At 47.4% G+C, this 26857-nt stretch overlaps 1 protein-coding gene and 1 pseudogene across 2 annotated transcripts in view; one reads left to right on the top strand and one right to left on the bottom strand.

Moving 5' to 3' along the window:
* The window catches only part of BAALC (BAALC binder of MAP3K1 and KLF4), a 55267-nt gene extending 28726 nt beyond the window's left edge, over nucleotides 1–26541 (top strand). The window contains exons 2-3 of one of the 2 annotated variants that reach the window (XM_070392226.1): nucleotides 9903–10073; nucleotides 24271–26541. In XM_070392226.1, the coding sequence (XP_070248327.1) occupies nucleotides 9903–10073; nucleotides 24271–24275 (176 nt within the window). In that variant the 3' untranslated portion in view covers nucleotides 24276–26541. The remainder of the gene's footprint in view (nucleotides 1–9902; nucleotides 10074–24270) is intronic. The other variant, XM_070392225.1, reaches the window with a different exon arrangement.
* Nucleotides 4400–4844, bottom strand: LOC138993428 (small ribosomal subunit protein eS25-like; annotated as a pseudogene).
* Nucleotides 26542–26857: the final 316 nt, after the last annotated feature.

Genomic DNA, 26857 nt, shown 5'->3' with positions numbered 1-26857 from the left:
TCCTTCCCTTCTGCCTCCCGGGCCTGGAACAGGGCCTGGCCCCGCTGAGAGATGCAATAAATACTCAGGACGGCACCAACTGTTCCCCACGGTCTGTTTGTCCCTGGCGCTGTCCATTTCTCTTCAGCACAACAGGGCCCGGTTGCTGGTTAAGCTCCAAATTTCCTGTCCTCCTAAAGGAGGTGAGACACACTGAGGGCTTGTGAGTACTATGCTTTATCTTTCGTCCTTGTCACATGTCAGCCCTCGGATAACATGCGGTGAACAGACCCTGTGTAACAGCAGTCTGCCTGTAATCTGGGGCTCCCGCCTCAGCTCAACCTTCTGACCTCTTGGTTGGCCTCCTGGGTTCCCTTGGTCTCTGGCCTTAGACCCTTTAGGGGTTGCTCCACCCTGATTGGATCTGGGACAGGGCTGTGGACTTGGCGAAGCTGGTTTTTGCCGATACTCTCTTGTTCGTGTGTCTTTTCTCTATTTTCTTTCACCCACCTCGTGCCCTCCCCTTGCTGTCAAGGGAGGATCTAAATCAGCCGTTGGCACATTGTCGTGCCTGGCATGGGAAGCTGTGACATGAGCCCCACTGCGTGCCAGGCTCTGAGTCAGGCTTACCTTCTCCTTTTCTCTGATCACCCACCTTTGATGCAGATATCATGATTCTCATTTTATACCCCAGGAAATCGAGGCTTAGTGAGGCTAAGTAGTGGGGCAATGACAGAGACAGTAGATGGGGACGGATGTCTTTGGAGTCACACAGATCTGGGTGCTGAAGTCCTGGCTCCACCACTGGCTGGTTGGTTGTTTTGAGCCAGTTCTTGGTCTTTCTGAGGCACTGTGTTCTCGTGTGTAAAATGGTAGTAATCATAGTAGAGTTTGACACATTATAGACAAAAAAAGGGGGGGGCGGGGGAAGGGAAATGTTATTACTTAGTCACTTCTGAAGGCTCACACAGCTTACAGAGTTGGAGCTGGGACTTGATCCTAGGCTGCCTGACTCCAAGGGCAGTGCCTGCCCCGCCATTGTACCCTCCTGCTGGGCACATAGCAAGCTGGCTACCAGTGATGCTTGTTGAGTGAACGTGAATTTAAGTCATTTAATTCACAGACACTGAGAGCCCCAAGAGATTCCGTCTCAAAATGGAGTTGGATTCAGAGATATCAAATAAAGAATAAAAAGCTATTAAGCCCTAACCAGTTTGGCTCAGTGGATAGAGCATCGGCCTGCGGACTGAAAGGTTCCAGGTTCGATTCCGGTCAAGGGCATGTACCTTGGTTGCGGGCAAATCCCTAGTGGGAGGTGTGCAGGAGGCAGCTGATCGATGTTTCTCTCTCATCGATGTTTCTAACTCTCTATCCCTCTCCCTTCCTCTCTGTAAAAAATCAATAAAATATATTTTAAAAAATTCCTGCACTCTCCTGGAAGTTTTTCATTTCTTCTTTGATTTCATTGGTAACCGATTCATTGTTTAGTAACATGTGATTTATCCTCCATGTGTTTGAAAGTTTTTGAGTGTTTTTATTCTAGTTATTTCTTGTTTCATGCCATTGTGATCTAAGAAAATGCTTGATATAATTTCGTCTTCTTGAACTTGTAGAGACTTAGTTTGTGTCCTAACATGTGGTCTATCTTTGAGAATGCCGCAGGTGCACTTGAGAAGAATGTATATTCTGAAGCGAGCCCGGCTGTGGCTTCCAGGGGGTTAGGGGAGAAACTGTGAATCTATAGTGGACAACCCAAGGGCTGAGCACCTGACACGAGGACCATTGCAGGGGACTGAGGGGTAGAAAACACTCCAAGGAAGTTGAAACAAAAAGCCTTTCATGTATTTTGATGACACCAGGGTGAAATGTTCTGTAAATGTCAATAAAGTCCATCTGATCTAGTATATCACTTAGGGTCACTGTTTCCTTGTTAATATTTTGTCTGAAAGATCTATCCAGTGAAGTCAGTGGGTGTTGAAGTTCCCTACTATGACTGTATTGCTGTCAGTCTCTTGCTATGACCTTTGCTTTATACTCAAAATTGATAAAAGATTTAAATGCAAATCATTCTATATAATAAAAGGCTAATATGCAAATTGTCCCCTCAACTGGGAGTTCGACACGGAGTTCTACCAGGGGGTGGGGCCTGCCCGCCAACTGCCCACAGCCCCTCTCCCAGGCCAGCTCCATCCCTGATTGGCTCCCCCCACCCCGATTGGGGTGGGCTGGCCAGACCCCACCCATGCACGAATTCATGCACTGGGCCTCTAGTGAAATCATAAACATCCTGGAAGAAACCATAGGCAGCAAAATCTCAGGCATCTCTCATAGCAATGTTTGCCGATACATTTCCTAGGGCCAGGGCAAGGAAAACAAAGGAAAAAGTAAACAAATGGGACCACATCAAAATAAGCTTCTGCACAGCAAAAGAAACCATCAACAAAATGAAAAGGGAGCCCACTGTATGGGAGGACATATTTGCCAATGATATGTCTGATAAGGAGTTAATTTTCAAAATATATAAGGACCTCATACAACCTAACAAAAGTAAGACAAACAATCCAATTACAATATGGGCAAAGGATCTAAATAGACACTTCTCCAAAAAGGACATACAGATGGCCAAGAGACATATGAAAAAAAATGCACAAAGTCACTGATCATCAGAGAGATGCAAGTTAAAATGATAATGAGGTACTACCTCATCCCTACCAGAATGGCTACTATCAGCAAATCAGCAAAGGACAAGTGCTGGTGAGGATGTGGAGCAAAGGGAACCCTAGTACGCTGTTGGTGGGAATGCAGAGTGGTGCAGCCACTGTGGAAAAGAGTATGGAGTTTCTTAAAATCATAAAAAATGGAACTCCCATTTGACCCAGTGATCCCACTTCTAGGAATATATCCTAAAAATCCTGAAACACCAATCAGAAGGAATATATGCACCCTTATGTTCATAGTAGTGCTATTTACAATAGCTAAGATCTGGAATCAGCCCAAGTAGATGAGTGGATAAAAAAGCTGTGGTAATTTTACAGAATGGAATACTATGCAGCTGTAAAAAAGAAGGATCTCTTACCCTTTGAGACAGGTGGAGGGACCTGCAGGCTATAATGCTAAGTGAAATAAGCCAGTCAGAGAAAGATAAGTATCACATGATCTCACTCATATGTGGAATCTAATGAACAAAATAAACTGGTGAACAAAATAGATCCAGAGAGATGGAAGCATGATGAATCTCAGAGGGAAGGGGAGAGAGACAGGAAGAGATTAACCAAAGAACTTACATGTATATATGCATAACCCATGGACAAGGACAATAGTGTGGTGAAGGCCTGGGGAGGGAGTGGGAGAGGTTGGAGGGGGGTCCAGAAAGAAGCTGAGGGCCTGACCCCTGCCTGGAGTAGAGGCCAATTGGCTGCAGCCCTGAAACAGGAGCTGTGGGGGAAGCGAGCCCGGCTGTGGCTTCCAGGGGGTTAGGGGAGAAACTGTGAATCTATAGTGGACGACCCGAGGGCTGAGCACCTGACACGAGGACCATTGCAGGGGACTGAGGGGTAGAAAACACTCCAAGGAAGTTGAATTAAATGCACTCGTCTCCTGTCTGCACATCCCTGTGACCTACTTGACTCTGCTGGCAAGTTACTGGGAAAGATCTCCACCCTGGAGGAGGAAGACCTTTGAGCTGTGGATTAGCTTTAAAACAACAAACAAAAGGCCTTTCATGTATTTTGATGACACCAGATGTCTCCTTATTGTCTGGCCCTGGAAGGAAGAGTACGCTTCACTGAAGAGCTTTCTTCAATGATGTGGGTAAACAAAATGTATGTGAAAACAAAGGCTTTAGACTCTGGCAGGCCTGGGTGGCAGCCTGACTCTGGCCTCAGCTGTAGGGTCTCAGGCAGGTTACTGAACCTCCTTGTTTCCTCTTCTGAAAAAAAGGGGGGGGGGCAGGAGGAGGACGGTAGCACTTACCTACAGGGTTGATGGGACAATGAAGTAGAGCTGGGAATCAAATTCCACTCCGTGCTCTTCACTACCAGTTGTTTCAGGAACCTTTCTTTGTATCTTGGCTCTGAGCTTGGGGCTGGCCCTCAGCAGGAGCCCACGAATGTGAGTTTCATTTCATTTCTTCTATCAGCCTCATGCCGCAACCCCCAGGCTTTCCTTTCCAGCACTGTTCAAGAATCCCCTCCTTCATGAGGACTAACCATGGCTGGTTTCAGTCCCACCAGCAACCCCCAGGTTCTTATGAACAACTATGTTTTATCTCATCCACGCATCCACATGAGCTATTAGGGTATCTCAGTGAACATTACCAGCTGCCATACAGACAGTCAGACATCTCATCTCTTCATTTTATTGATTGATTGGTTTAATAAAGTTGTATTTTTCAAACTATACAGCTGGTGGGACCCATTGTTCATGCATCTTCTCCAACAGCTGGGCATGCCGACCTTTGGTGTTTCTGGGGTAAATTACTTGAGCTCTGTGCTTTGAAACTAGTTGAGTAAGTGCTTTCCTAAGGAGCTCCTGAGGGCTGCCCTGGCCAATAGGACCTTTACTGAGGATCCGCGGACCTTCAGTCTCTCAGAGACAACAGCTGGGTTGTGAGCTTATAGTTGGGAATGGAGTTTGTCACATGTTGTTTTGTCAAACAAGACTAGGTTAGTGAGCTTGTCCCAAACTTTGCCTTGGGACCTCTTCTTCCTTTTGGCCTTGTCCCTGGACTTGTTCACTGGGTCTTTGTCTTTCTTGGCTGACTTTCCAGCATCTTTCTCCTTCGAGTTGTCCTTGGGTGGCACAGCCAGACTCGGCGAGCAGGGCCTCCACGGCTGCCTCGCCAAGATGTCAGACCGAGAGCTCATCTCTTCATTTTAAGTGATGGAACTTTCTTTGTAAATTAGGTGAATAGCAAGGTATGGATTCTTGGGTGTTGTTCTTGTATCTTTATATTTTATTACTATTTTTGATAGCATAATTGATGATTAACTGTCATCTAATAACTAAAAATTACATAGGCAAATACTCTGGGTGGGTACAAAGCCTTTACTAATAAAAAAAAAGCAGAATATGACATAGCTCTATTTTTTTAAAAAATCACTTTTATTTCACAAATAATATATTTAAAAAGTAGAAATGTTACAGACACGGCCCCATGAACCCCTCTCCCCTCTGACTTTGGTCCCCTGTCTTTTCCTCAGAGACAAATATTGTTATCATACACACACACACACACACACACACACGTGTGTGTGTGTATATATATCTCTGCGTAAAATATATAAATATGATAACATGGTATATAATAGTTTTTTCCCATATGAAAGTTCTTTTTACCATCTACTTGCGCTTTTACTGATTATTTTTCATTAGATGTCTATCTATATAAATCTACTTTATACTTTTAGGTTGTTGTATAGTATTGGGCAGGGGAAAGTCGCCCCTTTACCCTTCTTGAGTTCTTCTAGCTGGACTAATAATAAAATTCACACAAGGCCAGATTAACAGAAAAAAATATATAATATAATACATGCCCACAGGTGATCATAAATTAGGCTCAGAGAAATGAACAAGTTGACTTGTTACCCTTTTTACGTAGACATGGAAACAATAAATTTGTGATGCGTTGATAGGACAAAGACACTTAGGTTTGGGTGCTCATTAGTGAGGAATCTCAACAGTTTGGGCTCGGGTAGTAAGTTAGTAAAGGAGTAACAAGGTTTGTTTATGTAAGCTTTTTGGCCCTGGATTCCTTCACGCTAGCAATAAGGATGTCTTTTTTTTCATTTTTATTAAATCTTCATTGTTGAAAGTATTGCATATGTCCCTTTTCCCCTCATTGACCCCTCCTAGTCTGCCCCCAACCATGCACCCCAGGCCTTCACCAAAGGGTGTCTCTCTTAGCCCCCCTGGAGCAGGGAGGGCACCTTCCCCAGGGGAGATGTATTTTCTGCATCAAGGAGACAAGGGAGGGCTGGCCTGCCCTCTGGCACTGGCTGCTTGTCAAGTAACTTTAAATCAAAGTCATCCATATCCCACTGTGAGATCTTTTGGGGTAGCCTGCTCCAGGCTCCGACGGTAGAATTCCATACTATAGGGAAACCACAGCTTATTTAATTATCCAACTGACGGATGGCTACATCGATTCCACTCTTCACTAGTACAGTGGCCTGGAGAGCGCCCCCCACAGGCTCTGCAATGGAGGGAGGTTTTCTACGGGAGACGCGGAGGATTACAATTGCCAGGGCATCAAGGTGTGCACATTTGCAGCTCGAATAGATTCTGCCAGTTGTCCTCCAAGATAGATAGTTCTCTTTGTACTCCCACCAGCAGTATATGAGAGGACCCATTAGCCCACACCCTTTCAACATGTAATATTAGCAGACTTCTTAACTTTTGCCATTCTGCTGGGTAAGAAATGATATCTTGTTATTGAAAGTTTGCACGGCTCTATTTTTCCGTCATTCTTACATAACCTGTTCAGTTCCCAATTAAATTACAGAAGCGGAGGGGATTGGGGTACGTGTTTCGTATCCTCTCATGGCACACAGTGTTAGGCACAGGACAGGCTCTCGTAGATGGAGGCTAGAGGATGGATTGATTGGTTTGGACAATTTTTAAATTTCAAGAAACAAAACAGCAGAGGTGGAAACTTCAAGAAAGAAAGGTGCCGCTGATCTGATCAAAGGGGGCAGGGAAGGTGAGCCCTCGGAGAACACAGAGAGGTTCTAAGGGGGTCTGCAGGGAACAGAAAGTGAGATTTTGACTTTTCCTTTTGGCTGCCTCCCAGTTCATCAGCTTGTTTCTTGCCTCCTGGGTGTCTCTTTGGGGAGAAAAGACTTCAGGCCTGATTTCCCGAGGACAGACAGGACTCTGCTTGCTCCTTCTTGCTGTCCTTTCTGTTCCAGCTGTTGCTCTCAGCAGGCGTCTTTCTCGCACGCTGCTGGGTACGAGGGGATGCCATTTCCACCACCAACCCCCACGGCCAAGTGCGGATAGGACAGGCTGGTGATTCATCTCAGGAACTGGAGACCTCCTGGTCAGGACCCATGGCCTTTGGGACTGACAGGCTAGTACTGCAGTTGTCCTTCTAGACCATCTAAGTCCATTAGTCAGTATTTCTCCCCAACTATTGCCCAGGCCACACTGAGAAGCTCTGTTCTAGACTCTTCTTATGTGGGTTCCGGGCCCTGGAATCTCCAGCCCAAATCACAACACGCCTGTTCCCAGGTTCTTCATGGGCCTCTTCTCCTGATCCATCCTCTGGGTTTGCACACCCTGGGCCAAGGGCCAGCTGTTCGAGGGAGCAGCAAAGATAAAGGTTGAATATGTGTGCTGGGCTGTCCATACGCAGGCATTTGAGGCCCTGTTGGCGCCAGATGGAGGAGAGATGGGAAGAAAAGGGGTTCAGGCTGCCGGCTGGTGGAGGAAGGGGGTGCAAAGATTTGGGGTGAGCCCCGCTGAAGGAGCCCACTTCTCTGTACATCTGGAACCCCTTTACAGTGTTCCCATGTGCTACAGCCGGCCAGTCAGGAGACTGTGGGCCAGGCATTTTCTGCTGTGACTTTCAATGTTTTAAATTCTGATTTTTCTCCATGGCCACAGTTGAGAGCCTCTTAGCAGTTTGCAGAGTAGGTGGGTAACACATGGACTCACTGGTGACATGTGACATTTGGCTCTCCGCTTCCTCAGTGTTGGGATTGGAGCCTCATCAACTCGGCTTCGTCAGCCACCCCTCCCTCCCTCAGTATAGACACACTGTGCTTCCGATGCCCGCCTCACCACTCTGGGAAAGGATTTTGTTTGTTTTCCTTAAGTGTGATGAAAAGCAAACAAACGCAGGCAAACGCCCCAAAGGAACGATAGGCAAATGATTTGACAATTCAAAACAAACAAACACCTAATTAGCTAATAGGCATACAAATAATGTAATATCTCTAGTAAGTCAAGAAGTGTAAACCCAGGTAATGAGATACTTTATTTTGCCTCTTAACCTGGCAAAGATGGGAAACAAAAAAGGAAATATTCAGTGTTTGTGAGGGGTGGGGTAATATTGCATTTCATATACTGTTAGCAAAAGGGCAATGGGGTAATTGGAGATTTATAGGGATAAACATAACAATACATTGCAAAAGACCTTAACATGTGCATATATCCTTTGAAATCTTGAACACAGTGTTTCAGTCTTACAGCCATTGGTTGCTGATGCAAACTCTGATGTCAACCTCAATCTTGACTTTTGTCCTCTTCTGAAGCCTTTCTTGTTCTCAATGACGTTCTGAAATTTCACTGAGATCCATCTAGGTTAGTTTTCTTTTTATTTATCCTGCCAAGCACTTGGGAGGCTATTTCGGTTTCACATTGTTCTTCTGTTCTGAGAAATACTTACTTAAGCCAGATAATTTGCTGGAATGACTCACAGAACCTAGGGACACTTTACTTACACTTAGGGTAGAGGACAATGTGAAGGGCACAGATGAAAAGCCAGATGAAGAGGTACATAGGGCGAGGCCCAGAAGAGTCCCAAATGCAGGAGCGTCTGTCCCCCTGGGGTTGAGGTGCGCCAGCCTCCTGGCTCATGGGGTGCTTTCACCAACCTTAAAGCTCCCTGCACATCATCATTTAGGTTTCATGGAGGTTTGATCATTAGGTGTGATTAATTATTAACTCAATCTCTCGCTCCTCTCCCCTCCTGAGAGGTGGGAGGTGAGACTGAAAGTTCCAAGTTTCTGATCAAGGTTAAGCCTTTCTGGCAACCAGCCCTCATCCTGAAGCTGTGGGAATGGGGGGCATGTGTTGCCTCATTAGAACAAATTTGCCTATTACTCCCAAAGTTCCAAGGATATTAGGAGCCAGGAGCAAAGACCAAGGTCATAACAAAAGATGCTCTTATCATTCCATCACTCAGGAAATTATAAGGGTTTTAGGTGTTCTGTGCCAAGAACTAGGGATGAAGACCAAATATATATTTCTTATTATATCACAGTATCCCACCCTCATAGACTGCTCCATCCTTGCTGACTGGCCTCAGCTGATGGAGGAGTAGAGTGGCCAACACACCTGGCTACTCCTGGACTTCCTATCGCACAGCCCCTGCCCACTTCCGGTCTCCCTCTCGTACTCTCCCTCAAGCTATATGCTGTTCTTTAGCCATGAATGCCTCACTGTGGTCCTCCTCTTGTGTTTCAGTGAGGCAGTTTATTTACACTTATTCTATCATTTCTTGGCATTTGTTATGGGAGGGACCTAGTCCAACACCTTGAAATGGAATTATGTAAAAACTGTATAACCTTCGAACCAGTAATCCATTTCTAGGAATTCATCCTAAGGATGTAATTAAAAGTAAATCTTTAACTCTGAAGAGTTTCATCACAGTAACATTTATTTTGAAAACATATATTCAACTAGAAGGGATTAGTAAAGTAAATGGTGACATATTCCTATAACAGCAGACCCGTGTAAAAAGTAACATGACAATATTCAATGGCATGGGGAAATGCCATTGATGTATTAAATAAAATTATCAGGTTATGAAATTATTTTTAAACATCTCATCTTTGTAAAACAAAACAACACACATGTTCTTATCGAAAAGGCTAACTTGGCGTGGTGAGATTTCTGGTGACTCTCCTTTCTTCTTTTTGGCTGAAAATTTTCCACGCTCTTGGGGATTGTTTGTGGCAAGACTCTAATGCAGGGGTGGGCAAACTTTTTGACTCGAGGGCCACAATGGGTTCTTAAACTGGACCGGAGGGTCGGAACAAAAGCATGGATGGAGTGTTTGTGTGAACTAATATAAATTCAAAGTAAACATCATTACATAAAAGGGTACAGTCTTTTTTTTTTATTAGTTTCATTCATTTCAAACGGGCCGTAGTTTGCCCATGGCTGCTCTAATGCCATTCTCTGTCTCCCTCCCCCAGGTGTGCTGGAAGATGGACTGTCCTCCAATGGTGTCCCCCGATCTACAGCCCCAGGTGGAATATCCAACCCAGAGAAGAAGACGAGCTGTGGAACCCAGTGCTCAAATCCTCAGAGCCTCAGCTCAGGCACTTTGACCCAGAAACACAACGGCCTTCGGACCACAGAGGTAGGTAGGTCACAGCCACACACCAACTTGGGCCTGGAGAAAGGGAGAGACTGTGCCCTTGGAAAGAACAGCGAAGGTTCCTCTTGCTAATGGAAATTCTCTGCCTCACCCATGTGAAAAATGCTGCCAATAAAATAGCAAGACCCAACACCTACCCCAGCTCCTGCCTTGAGGGCTGCTAGGTTTAGTTGAATCAGCTGAAATGGGCCCTTGATGTTGGCACTCTAAGGGAAGTGTGTTTGCTTACAGGCAGCTTTGTTCAAGGATCTCCTTTCCCGTGTCAGGTCTCACCATCTTGATCATGAGGACTGTGCTGGCTGTACCAACCAGTCTTAGGCCAGGCAGTCGGCCAGTCTTAGATGTTGGCAGCATGGGGAGTAGATAGGGAAGGAGAGAGAGGACCAGGCGGGCTATGCGAAGCCTCTAGGGGGACTCTTGCCGCAGAATGTTGCTGTTGGAAAGGAAGTAGGACTGCAGGGTCCCTGGCCTCGCTAGCATCCTTTCTGATCCTTGCTTCCCTCTCTGAGCTCTTGTTGGGAAGTGCTCCTCCCATGGGAATGAATGCCCTTAGGAGGCCAGCCAAGGCTCTGCAGCCTCTTCCCGAGTCCACTCCCTGTCTCCCTTCCACTTCCTCATCTTCCCCATCACCCACCTCCTTTCAAAGTCCACTGCTTACTGCATGCTCCAAACTCATTTCCCCCCTCTCCCCTGGTATAACTTCCTGGTCCTGTCCCCTCAGGCCAATGCCACCTGTTTTCTGAGGGCACAACTGGTCATCTAATGATGGAATTCCTGCTCACATCAGTGCGTTACCTTGCTAAGCTTTGGTCAAAAAACCTGTTGCAACTTCAGCTCTAACACTCATTAAGGAAGTAGCCTTGCAGGAATCACTCAATCTCTCAGAGTCTCAGGTTCCTTATCCACACAATGGAAATAATACCAAAATGAGACAGCAGATGGGCCTGCTCTTTGTAAATTGAGAAGCACTATAAGAAAGGCAGGATGGATTAACAGGGATGGTTAGGCACACAGTGCCATAAACCAATTATTATTTTTTAAGTATATTTTTATTGATTTCAGAGAGGAAGGGAGAGGGAAGAGAGAAAGAGAGAAACATCAATGATGAGAGAGAATCATTGATTGGTTGCCTCCTGCACTCTCCACACTGGGGATCAAGCCCACAACCCCAGCATATGCCCCAACCAGGAATCAAACCACGACCTCCTGGTCCATAGATTGATGCTCAACCACTGAGCCATGCTGGCCGGGCCCATAACCCAATTATACAAAACTGATGGTGGCCATTCAGGTACGGTAGACAGTAATGGGTAGGGAGAAGATTTGAGGATCACTGTGGCCTTCCTGGGATTCCTAGTGCCTACGTTGCCTGTGCATCAGCTGGCCTTCTAGAAGCCTAATCATCATTGCTGTCTCCCAAGGAGGACTGGGCCCCACAGAACTACACTCAGAAGCTCCAGTCTGGGCCCTGCCACTTGCCCCCTAATCTCCTCCCCACACTTGTGCCCTTTCCCTTTGAGCCAGGACGTGCGTGGCAGGGAGGAAGCCGCTTTGCCTGGTGCGTGACGTGCTGCACACGTTTGCTTTCCCACCTCCCTTCCTGCCCCATCATCCGTCACTTTAAAGTTGTGTTCTGCGAATTACAGAGCACTTTGGATCTACTGGTTCGTTCAATCTTCCCAAGAGCATTTTGTGAAGTAAGCGTCACCCTCATTTTATAGACAAGGAAATGCGCTGCATTTACTAGTAATTGTCTGACAGGAATTGGCTGTTTAAGTGCTGGAGGTGGGTGCCAGTAACTTTAAATTGAAACAGGCGACTATTAGAACGGGGAGGGGGGGAGCATAGAGATCGGAAAGTACTTTTTTACTGAAGAATAATGTGTATTAGTCAGCTATTGTCATAATAATGCTGCATGACAAAGCACTTCAACATCCACTGGCTTAAAATAGCAGTCCTTTTCCTCCTCCTCATCAGCTGCAACTTGACCGATCCAGGCCTGACTTCAGGCTCCAGGCTCCGGGTCTTGCTGAACCTTCTTTTCTACGTGTATTGTTCTAGGAATTGGGCCAAAAGAGCAGCAGCATTCTGAGGTATATTCTCCTCATGACTTGGACTGTGTTGGGGCTCAGGGCAGACTGCCCCCAAATATGCCACTGGGCATATTGATTATTTTTAATTAAAGTGACTTAAGAAACAGCTGGTGCAAAAAGAGCACGCTGACTGTCCTTTGTCTCTGGAAGCAGGAAATAAATCTCCTGTGTGAAAGCTGCCCTCCCCACCGGGAGGCAGGGAGACTCCTCATCGCTGAGATAGGAAACTCAGGGCTGCGAGGCTGTGTGAACAGCGTGTGTGACCAGCGTGTGTGACCAGCGTGTGTGAACAGCGTGTGTGACCAGCGTGTGTGAACAGCGTGTGTGAACAGCGCTGCTTACATTCCTCACTAATTAAGCACCCAAGCTTAGGTTTCTTAGTCTTATCAGTTCTTCATGAATTTGTAAAAAGTATAAAAGCTGCCTGCTTTGGTCATTTCTTCAGGTTGCATATCTGTGAGACCCCAATAGGTACGAACTTGATTTTCTCCCGTCCATCTGTCTCATGTCCACTTAATTCTTAAACCAGCCAGAAGAACCCGGAAGGGCGGAAGGAAAATATTGTCTTCCCTGACAGCAGAAACCCAAGAGGGAGAAATCAAACTGTTCAAACACATTTTATGGCTCTGCTCACATCCTACCAACCAACCTCCTGTTGGCCAAAGCACGTCACATGGACAAGCTCTACAGCAACAGGGCAAGGAAGTATACTTTCCACCAGAGTTGTCCCTGGTGGAAAGATAGGAGCAATAATACAATCTACCACATATAACATACATATAGAAAAATGCACAGGTCATAGTTCAATGAATTTTTATAAGACATTATAAAAATTGTAACCATCTTCCATATGAAGACATTATCACTACCCCAGAAATCCTCCTATGCCCTTCCCCAGCACCCCCACCCCCCACCCCCGCAACATAACCACTTTCCTGACATCCAGCACTGGACGCCAGTTTGGTTTATTTTCAAGATTTTTATAAAAGGAATTATACAACAGGTGTTCTTTGGTGTCTGGCTTCTTTTGCTCGATATTATGCCAGTGGGAATTATCCATGTTGTTGTGAGTGGTAACATTCCCTCGTTTTCATGATGTATATTTCATTCTACTGGAAGGACATCTGGGTTGTTTTCAGTTGGGGCTATTATAAACAATATAGCTATTAATATTTTGTTGTTTATATGTGTATTTTTAAAATTTTAAACCTTTTAAAAATGAAATTTATTGGGGTAACATTGGTTAATACCCTTATATAAGTTTCAGGTGTACAACTTCATAATATAACATCTCTATACTCCATTGTGCTCACCGCCCCAAACCTAGTCTCCTTTCATCACCATATATTTGACCCCCTCCCTTTACCCTCTTCATCCTCCCCATACCCCTTTCCCCTCTGTAATCATCGTTCTGTTGTCTGTATCTATGAGTTTGTTTGTTCATTGCTGCTTTCTGTTTTACATCCCACATCTGACTGAAATCATACTGTTCTTGTCTTTTTCCATCTGACTTATTTCACTTAGTCTGACATTCTCAGGATCCACCCATGTTATCGAAAATGGCAACATTTCATTTTTTTTTTTATGGCTGAGGAGTATTCCCTTGTACATACCATATCACATGTTGAAGGACACCTAGGTTGTTTCCATGTAACATTCTTGTGCAGGCCCTTCTGTGGACATACACTTCTTTGGGGTATATACGAGGAGTGAAGTTGCTGGCTCATAGAATGGGGATATATGCAACTTTCATAGACACTAACGAATAGTTTTCCAAAGTGGTTACACCAGCTTACACGCTCACCAGCAGCATATGCATTCTGGTTATGGAGCATAAGGATTTAAAGCCAGTTCGTTGTGCTTAGTCCTCCTAGACATCGCTTAGGCCGCTACGACATTGCGATATTATCTCACTTAATCCTCACAGTGACTCTGAAATGTTGATTTGTTGTCTCCGGTCCACAAATGGAAATGGAGACTCTGAGGTAGCGAGGGAGAGCACTTCCTCAGTCCACACTCACATGCACCCTGGGATCACGGGTTGTTATTAAAGTCTGGCCAAACGGAGCCAGACCCTGGGACCCAGACCCTGGGACTTCAGCAGCAGCGGAAACTATTGCCTGGGAGTGAGGACCACACACACAAAGCACCAGAGGGCGGATGGCTCATACTGATAAGCCATCCAGGCTGCTTTTGTGTTCACAATTCAATGAACAATGGCTACATTGAACTATTTCCAAACTAAGATCAGGGAGCAGATAACTTTAGTTATAATTGCTGCTGAATGCATCAGCGGTCTTCCCATGCTGCGAGCTCACCCGCCACCAGATGTCCTGGGTCCCTGACATGGTGTGGAGAAGGTTTTCCATCTAAGGCAGTGGTTCTCAACCTCCTGGCCCTTTAAACACAGTTCCTCATGTTGTGACCCAACCATAAAATTGTTTTCGTTGCTACTTCATAACTGTAATGTTGCTACTGTTATGAATCGTCATGTAAATATATGATATGCAGGATGGTCTTAGGCGACCCCTGTGAAAGGGTCATTCGACCGCCAAAGGGGTCGCGACCCACAGGTTGAGAACCACTGATCTAAGGTGTCAGTTTACAAGACAGGTTTACTTCGGATTTCCCTTTCTTTTCACCAGAGCCATCTCACACCAACACAGCTCTCAGCTACCTGGAATCTGCCCAAGGAAATGGGTTTTCTTCCTATTCCATCCAGGGCCTTGGACATACTTGTTTCTTCCTGGCTGGGTCTTATCCTCTGGACCAAAGCTTCCTGCATGTTCAGCGTCTGGCTCAGGCAGTGTCCACTCGCCTCTTCCTGTCTTCCTCTGCTCCCCCAGGATGACCTGTTAGCATTTCACAGCTTTCCCTGGACATCACCGGGCCACCTGGCTGATGGTCCTTCGCCACTTTTTTTTTTTTTTAAATATTTTATTGATTTTTTACAGAGAGGAAGGGAGAGGAATAGAGAGTTAGAAACATCGATGAGTGAGAAACATTGATCAGCTGCCTCCTGCACACCCCTTACTGGGGATGTGCCCGCAGCCAAGGTACATGCCCTTGACCGGAATCGAACCTGGGACCCTTCAGTCCGCAGGCCGACGCTCTATCCACTGAGCCAAACCAGTTAGGGCATTCGCCACTTTTTTAAAGCTTCCCTCCTCCAGAGGAACCCTTCATGGAGCATGTGTCCTCATGCACGGCGGTGCCTACTGCAGCGCTCTGTTCAGATTCCCAGCACACTTGTGCGTTACAGGTGATCCTTGCTAGGCCTGGAAATTTCCCCACCAGTTCCCGGAAGCACTCTTTGGACTCATTCATCGAATGTTCATTTACTGAGCACCGTCTGGGTACCAGGCACCATCCAGGTTCCAGTGACAACCACCTCGGAGTGGAAAAGGCACTCATGTCCCTTGCTCGGAAGTAGCTGCCGTGTTAATGGGGGGTGAGGGTTATAAAATAAGTGGTGCTGGGACGGAGATAAAAGGCCACTGGTAGGTAGTAACAATCTCTCTGCTTAACACAGATAAAATCGCCCGCAGGTCCAGTCGCTCTCTGAAGGGTGATGAGGGGCTGCCAATGCCTGTGAACAAGGGCATCTCATGTTCGGAGTCCTTTCCCACTTTGGGTTCCATCAAGCAAGCCATCAAACAAGCCACGCCTCCCCTCTGTCCGTTTTCTCTGGCCCCTGTCTTATGCCTGCTGTTCATGGGTGCTAACTGGCAAAAAGAATGTGACAAAAACGACCTTTCACAAATTGGAACTGGCTGTCTCAGTGGGAGCTCTCGCTCTTTCTCTGTGGCACCTTGATTTCCTCCGGTCACTTGGGACTCCCACTCCACGGCATCGATACACCATTGACTGGGTCTCCTTCCCCCAGCTGCTCTCCTGAGCTCAGCAAACAGCACGAGAGGAAGCGCTGTAGCTGCTTGCCCTCTCTTGCTAATGAATTGTTCGGGAACGCTGGCGGCCTCCGAATATCCACTCCGCATCTTGAACGTGCCCTTTCCTCAGGCTTAGGGCTTGTTTTTCTCTCCCAGAACTACCTCCTCGAGTAGTCAGCTGAGGTAGAAATCTATGTGGCTGTAGCTCCTAGTACACGAAGCCCCGAGCATGTGCTGGCCTCCCGGTGAGCTTCATGTCATCAGGAACCGCATCTATCCGAGGTGCCTGATTATTCTTGGCAACGTGACCAGCTCACACTAATGGGATTAGCCAGTGCCCAGACTGTTCTCACCTAAGCATCCTCCTCTGCCTCCACCCACCCCGCCTCCCTGCCTGCAGTGTCTGACCGCAGGCAAGGCTTGGCCCATCCAGGAAAGATGGCTGTGGCCAGAGAGAGAGGCCTGACCCAGAAAGGAGGCCAGGGCCAGCCCCGTTTCTCCTGGATGGCAGTAATAGGAGATATCTGAGAAGAGTTTGGAAAGTAAATATGAGTGTCTCCTAGGAAAACAAAAACAAGACATTAAATGGAGGGGGAGACTAGAATAAACTATTGGGGAAAACCAAAGAGAGGGAGACCTTTAGAAGGGTACTTGGGGGTACTCACTAGTTCCATCCTGGCAGTCTAGGGATGTGGGGTGTATGTGTATGTGTAGGGATTTCCACGGAGTATCTTTATATTGGCTACTTCCTTATGTAGATGAAGACTTGCAAGACCAATCTATAACAATAAAAGGGTAATATGCTAATTAGACTGGAATCTTCTGGATGTCATTCCGGACGTTCTTCCTAAAGCCGGGGTCCGGGGAAGCCAGCCGGGGTCCCAGGTGCCTGTGGGAAGCCTGCATCCCGAGTGCCAGAGGAAAGCCGGTGCCGGCAGCCGGGGAAGGAAGGCTACTCTTGCACGAATTTTCGTGCATCAGGCCTCTAGCTCTATTAGAAACCTCTTGGGACAGAAACTTCCTTCTTTGTATTCTTCCCTTGCCCCCTGAGCTTACTTCCGAGTTATGCTCCTGCCTCGTATGTGCTCACTAACTACATGTTGATTGACTGAGACCTAATACTTGACTAAAGTTAGAAAGGTTTTCTACGGCTCCCCTCCCACCCATCCCCCCTCCAGCACCACCATCACATGATGGATGACGATTCTGTGGGAGCCCAGTTGCTTTCCCAAAGCAGGTTCTACTGCCTTCCTGCTGTTTGATCTGAGGTTCAAGTTGCAAAGCAACACCTGCTTTGGACACTTGATACCTGATAGAGAAAAACCCCAGGCTGTTAGCCTAGGTGAGCGCCTTGCATGGGACTGCACACTGCGCAGGATTGCTCCAGCCTGGGGAGTTCCTGAGAGTTTTGCCTGAGGCACGCTCTGATCCCTGCCTCTGGAGGCTAGCAACCTGGCCCCCGGTGGACTGGCTGAGATTAAATGTTTCGGACCAACCTCGCATGAATGCCATACAATTTGTGAAGCAGCAGCAGCAGCAGCAGCAGCAGCAGCAAGTAAATCATGGAATTCAGGAACAGCTAGAGGTCTGTTATCGTCTGTCTCTCTTTAACGGGATTTGACTGAAAAGAAGAGAATTCTCTTGAGTTACAGCTGACAAGTCGTTAATCTTTCGGGAAGGAGGAGAGGAGAAAACTGACCTTTTCAGAGGGTCTACTCTGAGCCAAACACTCTGTTTGGTGTTACCTTTCACCCTCAGAACTCCAAGAGGTGAGCAGGTCCCTCCCCACCTGGGAAAACAGGCTCAGAAGGTGGTATTCGGCCAGCATGGCACAGGGAGTCGGGACGTGGCCGTGTTGGAGTATACAAACCCAGGTCTGTCTGCCGCCAGACCCCACGCTCCTCCTTCCCACTGCCTGGAACCAGATGGCGGAGGATTTAGGGTGAGCTCTGGCAGCTGTGGGAGGCTGGATGTGGGACCCAGGGCCACCATTTTTAGTTCAACTCACCACCTATATTGACATTGGCTTTGGGCAAATTGTACGGCCTGGGTGACTTCAGCTGCCTCGTCAGGGAAGGGCACAGTACCATTCCCAGTCATCCCATGGGGCAGTGCAAGGACAATCAGGAGCATAACTGAAACCCTGTGGGGAAGCTGAGGTTTGGTCAGGGCAATGTAAACAGGTTCTGTTCCTAGGGGTTTTTTTTTCCTCTCTCTCTCTCTCTTTCTCTCTCTCTGAAGATTTATCTTCACACATACATTCTTCATCAGATTCCTTGTTGGGTGTCTGTTCTGCGACAGGCACTAAGTTAGACTCTGGGATACTGTGGTGAACACAACAGACTGGGTGCCTACTTTCTTGAAGTTTATAATCTCATGAAGACATAGAAAATAAGCAAGCAAGCAAATAGTAAATATATAATCAAGCCGCGGTTAAAAACCAGGAAGTACAGAGTGTGAGAGAGAGAATGAGATAATTCTCTGCTCCTATGTCTTAGGAAACCCAGCCACATTCCATAAAATCACACACCAAATACCTCTGGGGAGGCCAAGGGTGGCCAGAGCGCGGGAGCAAGTGTTACTTAAAAAAAAAAAAAAAAGTTTTTACTGATTTTAGAGAGAGAGGGAGGGAGAGGGAAAGAGAAACATCGATTGGTTGCCTCCTGTACAAACCCCAAATGGGGATTAAACTTGCAACCTAGACATGTGTCCTGACCAGGAATCGAACTGGCGACCTTTCGGTGCATGGGATGACAGTCAACCAACTGAGCCACACTGGCCAGGGTGAGCGAGTGTTGCTTTTCACTGCGCCCTTCTCTACCCTGAATTTCCTTTCGCTTAAATACGTATTGCTTTTATAATTAGAAAATCGGTTATACAGAAAAATCGGTGTCTGGTAAATCATAATCTCAGCCTTTTTTTTCTTAGTTGTCTGCAAGGGACTGAAAGGGGTCATACCATGTTAGGTATAGATATATTTGCAGAGTCAGTGTTAAGCTGCGAACGTCTGCTTCCATTTTGGGGGAAAATGAGAAGAGGCTGAGCAGGTTTAGGCCAGTCTTGAGTCCAGGACTCCCCGGAGCAGCCAGGCCACCCCCACTTCCACCCGATTGAGCTGGGGCCTTGACTTCAAACCCCAAGGAAAGAAGTCCATCTGGGTTTGAGGCTACAGAGAAGATATCACAGTCAATCTGGTTCCCCTTGAGAAACCTCAGCCCATGAATTACTCTTCATTAAAGAGGCAGGATTAAGAGGCCTGAAATCAATGATTCACAGAGGACCAAACCTGCAGAAATCAAAATGAGGCCAGGGAAGAATGGAAAAGCTGTGAAACTGGGCGAGAAACAGGAGGTGGCCCATTAACAAGAGTCAGTGGTGCTGCAACTCACAAAATAAGAATTTTAGAAGTGGAAGAAGGATTGAATTAGCAGACGGCTGAAAAGGCTAAAGGTGCCAAGTAGGCTTCTGTCACCATTGAGTTGGGAACCTTCAGATTTTTTTTAAGCCAGTAATTACAATAAGGACACCTTTTCTTTTCCTGTCATTAAGTCAAGAGGGTGGGATGTTACATAAGAAGGTTTGGCTGGTTGGAAACCACATCAGAGGGGAAAACATACGTGCTATCCCAAATGCCATAGACCCGGAGGAACAAAAGTGGTATAATTATTTCGTGTGTCTGTATGGCTTTTTTCTCATAGGAGGGCAAAGCACCTTACTTCTCGGAACTTCTAGAGACAATAACCTGGCGTTGTAGTTCCCTTCTTGTCTTCTTTCTCTCTCTTGTTTGGGCTTGAAACCTGAGGTGTCCAGGTTGTAACTACATTGCAGTGACGACGGACCCCTGAATAGGGGAGCTGCTGTTAAAGGGGTGGGCACCTTCCCCCTGAGGCCTCAGACGTGGAAGCTTCTCCTTTATAAAATGCTCCCGAGAGAAAGCATTGTCATTCCAGGTGTTTGATTTTCTAAAGGCAATACACTGTCATCATTTGAAAATGGGTTTGCTTGTGGCATGGAACCTTCTGTGCCCATCACTGGGAGACGTAACTCCAGTTGGTCCTTGATCCAAGTGCATGTCTTTTTTTTTTTTTTTTTTTTAATATATTTTATTGATTTTCCACAGAGAGGAAGGGAGAGAGATAGAGAGTTAGAAACATCGATGAGAGAGAAACATCGATCAGCTGCCTCCTGCACATCCCCTACTGGGGGCGTGCCTGCAACCCAGGTACATGCCCTTGACCGGAATCGAACCCGGGACCTTTCAGTCCGCAGGCCGATGCTCTATCCACTGAGCCAAACCGGTTTCGGCCCAAGTGCATGTCTTATAGAGAGTTGCGATTATTGATGTTATTTAAAAGTAGTAGTAGTTGTGTCTCTCTCACATCGATGTTTCTCTCTCTGTCTCACCCCTTCCTTCCCACTCTTTCTGAAAATCAATGGGAAAATACCCTTGGGTGAAGATTAACACACACACACACACACACACACAAAGAGGAAAAAGTAGTAGCAGCAATAGTCATAGTTTCAGAAGAATTAGAGTTTTCTACATAAATTTGGTCTGTTTGACTGACATCCTTTTGCGAGTGTAATTAATGTTGATGGCTGTCATTGGGTGATTCACTGTCCTGGGCAGGCTCCCAGAATGTGGGACTTTCAGTATTTTTAATTCTCACCCAAGGATATGTTCTTACTGATTTCCAGAGAGAGAGAAAGGGAGAGAGGGAAGGAAGGAGGGAAGGAAGGAGGGAGGGAAACACCAGTGTGAGAGAAACATCAATTGGTTGCCTCCCAATACACGCTCTAACTCAGGATCAAATCCACAACCTAGGTATGTGCCGTGACCAGGAAACCACCTGAAACCTTTTAGTGTATGGAGCCATGCTCCAACCAACTTAGCCACCTGACCAGGGCCTGGGACTTTCTGTTTAAAACAGGTCAGTCTTGGGTAAACCGGGAGAAGTTGGTCACCCTACTAGTGCTAAGTGACATGCATAATTCTCTCAGAAAAAACTAAGAAGTGAGCATTATTTCCCCAATTTCAGGGAAGGGGACTGACTGAGTTTCAAAGATTAGAGCAAACAGGGCTTGTGACGGCAAAGGGATGGGTGGCAAAGCCTTGTGCTAAATCTAGGTCTGTCTGCCCCAAAACTTGTCCTGTGAATAGACTTTTGATGTACAAACTTAAGAAATCGCCCCGTTGTACCTGAGGTTCACACCACACACATTCTCTGGCTGTTCTGGGAGTGACTATTTCATAGCCTCTGACTCTTAAACAGGTTGGGAAATTAAGAATCAACCAACTACTGAATATTTGCTTGGATATTTAAGCTTAGAAAAACAGACTGAAATATAGAGCAGAACATTTTCCGTGTATAATCTTTAGTAACCGTTTGTGAAATCTTGCCAACAACTCGAAGGAAAGCAGTTAGGCCGTTCAGAAAATTTACATTTCCATTCTGGAAAGCTCTCGTACCGCCCACCAGTTTAGGGGAAGGCTGCCGTCAGCTTGGCCCATTTCAATAAGGCCTCTGTGTCTCTATGCCCCCCCCAGTCCTCAACGCTTCTATGCGAGAACACCTGAACTCGGATGGAATTACCCTCATAATTGCCACACTTTTCTTTAGGAAACAAGTTTGGTTGTGGAACTTTATGACTTTTCTGCTTTTAGGGAAAAATAAATCCATAGGCGGTACTGCTGGCCCTGGTGCCAGGTCAGGCGTGAAAGAGCTGAGTGTAGACTGAATCCTTAGATAGCACTGACCACGGGTGTAAAGCAAGGGGACACGGACAGATGCGGTGCTTGTGCGTCCCTTCATCCATGTACTCAGCCAGAGTTAAACAGAGAGCTTACTATGTCTCAGACTGAGCTGGGCCCTGGGAGCGTGAAGAGGAAAAACAGTGAAATCCTTTCTCATGCAGTCAATGGATCAGGCTAAAATTGCATGTAGTCAAAATTATCCTTAAATATCCCTCAAATCACCTAGCCTGGCCGGTGTAGCTCAGTGGTTGAGCGTCGATCTATGAACCAGGAGGTCACGATTCAATTTCCAGTCAGGGCACATGCCCAGGTTGCAGGCTCAATCCCCAGTGGTAGGTGTCCAGGAGGCAGCTGATCAATGATTCTCTCTCATCATTGATGTTTTTATCTCTCTCTCCCTCTCCCTTCCTCTCTGAAATCAAATCAATAAAAAAATTGTTTTTTAATCACCTATAGAGTATGACCTTAGGTCAGGTTCCTTAGAAGCAGGGCCTGCGATCAGGATTCTCTTGCAAGTGATGGAAAGTCTCAGGTGAAACCAGACGGAGTGGGGAAGCAGGGTGGGGCCGAGGACCAGGTTCAGCAAACACATCAGCCCAGCTGAACGGCTACAGTGCAGCCTCCGCCTGATCGCACGGGACCTCCGGAGCATGAGTGGCATCAGAGATGTAGACCCCCTTGAGGCAACGGGGGCGGCCTTTTGTGTCCCCTACAATCAGGCTTGGGGCTGTCTCCAGGAATTAGGGTGAAACCTCTTGGGCATCTCTCTCGAAGTGGCTCCAATCAGATGCAGGCAGTTCTCAAAAGAAGGGCGCTGCTGTGAGCAGTTAGCAGCCGAAACTCACAGCAGCGGGGGAGGGGGGGGGCGGGGGGGGGCGGCGGATGGATTGGGGGGGGGGTGCGGGTGGATGGACCGGCCGCATCAGGGGACTCTGAGAGGGCCATCACCAGCAGCTACCGCGCAGGGTCTGTGTGACAGGATAGAAGCCTGCACGTCACCTGTTAATAAAGACAACAGAGCGATTTCTTTCTCTCCAGGGGTGCACAGCCCACCATTTCTTTGGAAGCACTGCAGATGAAGGAGTTGCCTTGCGTGCAGGGGCCGAATCGCATAATCAATATGCGTTTGTCGTCAATAACTCACACCCGCATGGGGAGATGCTCGCGCAGAGCAGAGCCTGACCGAGGTTCCCAGGAAGCAGACTCTGAGATGATATTAGACAGGATGTTCCCCGGGAAGCTCCCTGTCAGCACAGTGGGAGGGAGGGCTGGAAGCAGGAGCGGGCAGAGGGGGAAGCTGAGCCACAACGCAGACCTGAGGTCAGCCTCGGCCGACCCCAACCCCACCGACCCCACCCCATGCGCAGCTCTGGGGATAAACGGCCTGTCGGAGCTGGCCTGCTCTGGGCCAAATAGCCAGGCTTCTGTACGCCTGCCTTCACCCGCCTCCCGGTCCACCTTGGGAAGGGCAAGGCCCTGGGTGAGGTGGCTCTGCAGCTGAGGCCACTCTGGAGGGGCAACCGGAGGCTCCTTGCTGGCTGTATTCCCTGCAGCTGGACAGCAGGTCCTTCCTGGGTTGGGATTGGTGGCACGTCTCTGTCCATCCTCGATGAAGACACTCATAGGGCGCATCTCACACTCACTCCAAGCGCATGGCCAGTGAGCGGGATGGGCACTGTGAGTGGGATGGGCACAGCTGCCCCTCACTAGTTAAAGTTGTTTCCTCTGGAAGGAGGGTTCGGTGGTGCATATGGTTGAAGAACTTACAATTTAGTCAACGCCTTAGTATTTAATATGAAGTCTGGAATTTTATCCTTGGGGTATCTTCACTTAGAAGGGGATATGCTGTCCTATTTTTTACTTATTATACTTACTAAGTCTTTTTTTTTTCATTTTTATTCAGCTACAGGCATGGCCTAAGCACCGTACATGCATCCTCTTATTTAACCCTTACAATAGCCTTCTGTGAAAGGTACTATTATTATTCCCCGTTTTACAGGTGAGGAAACTACAGGTTAAAGATGTTAGGAGAAACTTGTCCATTGTGAAATCCTATAGTCAGGATTTTAGCCAAAGTCTGTCTGACTCCAAAGCTCAAACCCTTAACTACTCTACTGAAACCATCTGTGAAACCTTTCACGTCACCCTGTGATGGACCTTAGCTTATTCATTCATTCAGTCCGCAATGTTTTACTGAGCACGCCCCGTGCCAGGCTCTGTGGTGTGAGAGGTTCCCCACAGAAGCCTGTGAGAAGGAACACATGTGCATGTGTTCTCAGGGGCCATGCTTCCTGCCGCTGTGTGTGCGTGTGTGTGCGTGCGTGTGTGTGCGCGCGTGTGTGTGTGCGTGTGTCTGTGTGTGTACCCCTCTCGGGAGACGAATGCAATGTGAGGACTTTGGTGATCTCCCAGTCACTCAATCCACTGTGCTACACTTTTTAACAGGCTAAATGAGATGCTAAGCGAATGCCTGCAAAAGAAGTCACCATGAACGTCACAGAGGGCAGCATCCGACAGGTGGAGGAAGTCGAGGAATCACAGAGAACTGTGCCCACGCGGGCAGATGGACTTCTTTGGTGCCCATCGCATACCCGATCCCACAAGGAACCTGGAAGAGGAGGGTGCCCCGCTGATCGTGAACGCTGCTGAGTGCCTTGAGAGACTGTCTGGCCCGGCAACCGACAGCTGCCTGAGCTCTCGGGACATTCTGGGCCCATGGTTTTCACGTACATGTATTGGCACAGTGCTCACATAGGCCAATAAGCTGCAAATGAGCGGCTCAGTGTGCTGCCTTGCAATGCCTGCGCTTAGGTCTGGCTTGGGAGGGCTGAGCTAAAGCCACAGGCCGGTTTCTGAAGCAGAGAAAGGAGAAGGGGTGGGAGGGTCACGTGTCAGCTCCACGCTCTCCTGGCCACGGGAGCGTGCGTCGCTTCTGTCAAGCCTGTTCGTTCTCTCTTTTTGAATGCCGCCACCACCAAGCTTACCGCGTGCGATTAAAAGTTGGCTCTCACCTAACTTTAAGCCAAGATGCATGAGAAACCAAGAACCAGGAAAACTCCCTGTTATTCTTGTTTCCTGAGCTCAAAGCCCAGCAACACCCCGGCGTGTCTTTGGGAGGCCTCTGGGAGGCAGTCACACCCATTCCCCATCCGCCTGCAGTGCCCCCGCCCCCATGCTGGTGTCCACATCGGCCTTTGAACCATAACGTCACAGCCACTGTGGTCAGTGCATCCAACCAAGGACACCCCCGCGGGCTCAGCCAGACATGGCATTTTTCATAGCTTTCCAGGCCCCTTGGCTTGTGTTCTCGAGCATTCTCTCGCTCAATCGGGTCATTTGCAATTGTTTCTGCTCACGGTTGGGGGGATTATCCAGACCATGTCGGCTGCACACAGGGCTTCCCTCCCCCTCTCTCTGTACGCAGCCCCAGGACTGTGCCATTTTGGCATCAGCAGAGGAATCACTTTAGAAAGTCAGTACCTGGTGGACGCGCAATCACATTGACATTAGATGGACATGCACTGTGTTAGAAATCAGGCAGCTGATGCAGGGAAAAAAAAGTTTTTCTAGGAACACACATTTCCAGCATTTCTTTAAATGGTTAGGTGGAGTATTTTCCTCCAAAGTCATGTGGCAAGGGCTTGGGAAAGAGAGGCCTGACGTTGTACCAGATGATACCAGTGAGCTCCATGTGTGGCAGGAACAGGCAGCCGGCTGCTGTGTGCTTATACTGCACAGTCCAGACAACTGGCATCCGCAGGCCCCAGTCCAGATACTGTCTCCTCACCTGCCAACTCTGTTATTCCTCAAACACACACGGGCAGCGTCACTTCCTCCCTCCCTCCCTCCTCTCCTTCAGTAGATTGTGTATTTATTCATTAAACATTAAATGCCAACCTGGAGCCAGGCACCTGGCAGATGCTGAGAGATGGGCGGCTGGCCAGTCACCATCCTATATCCTGAACCTGACCGTGGACTTAATAAGCAGAGACTGACGGAGACACTGAGGTCTCGTGTGTTGTGAATGGCCCTGAGGTGTGATCTTACGTGTATATTCAGGACAGGTTTCCGTCTTAAACTCTGCGTGCGTGTCCCGATCACACAAGACTTCCACCGTACCCCAAACGACAGTTTCCTCAAATGTCTGTCACTTTCTGATTCTCTGAGAAAGGGCTTTTCAGCAACTTCCTGTTTTGAAATGTTTAATAATAATAATAATAATAATAATAAAAGCAAAACCTGTGACTCCTATGTCCCCACTGGCATTACTGAGCAGGAGCCCCAACTGCCACAGGTGGGCGTCGCTCCTGCAAGTTCAAGGGCTCACTGTCCCAGGGCACCTGCCTTGTGTGTGTGTGTGGAGGGTGTTCCTTCACCCGGCACTGCTCTCAGCCACAGGCTAAGCCTCGTTTCTCTGCACAGCCTTGTTTTTCATACTTAGCTGCTCCATGTTGCATGGGATTGATCACCTTGAGAGCGTGTCTCCGTTGGATGTAGAGACAGTTTCTGACTCCTGGGGCAGAAGGGGATAAACGGCATATATGATCCGCCCCTCTGCAGAGCAATCCGGGTGTCACCAAGACCATTTCTGGAATGTTACTGGAAATTTGGCAGTTTTTTCATGTGGATGTGATATGGGAACTGATTCTTACTACCCTATTAGCATAACACTTTCTATGGCAACGTTCGTGTCAATAAAGTCATCAATTTCAAACATGTGGGCCGTTACAAAGAATCTTTACTGAGACCGTACATGTGTATGTAGAGATGCTTAGATTTTTTTTTTTTTTCACTTTTAAGCCAAGACCTTTCACATAAGTGATCCCTATGACTCCTCCAAAAAGCCTTGTGAGGTAGGTAAAGAGAACACTGTTAGCGCCAAGTTCAGCTATAAACGTATTTATGGTCCACTCAACCAGGAAGTGATGGAGCAGATGCAAGTGAGAGAAGTTGGTCTGAAAATCCAGTGCTTTCCCCACCATATAACATGGTACCTCTCCTGGCAAGAAGGGCTGGCATGGCTGGGAGACTC

The sequence above is a fragment of the Myotis yumanensis genome, unplaced genomic scaffold (genome assembly GCF_028538775.1).
Source record: "Myotis yumanensis isolate MYYU_CA2020_CCGP unplaced genomic scaffold, mMyoYum1.0.hap1 SCAF_15, whole genome shotgun sequence".
In the NCBI taxonomy this organism is placed as follows: Eukaryota; Metazoa; Chordata; class Mammalia; order Chiroptera; family Vespertilionidae; genus Myotis; species Myotis yumanensis.
Note: the sequence above shows the minus strand (reverse complement) of the source record. Positions and strands in the feature narration are given on the sequence as shown.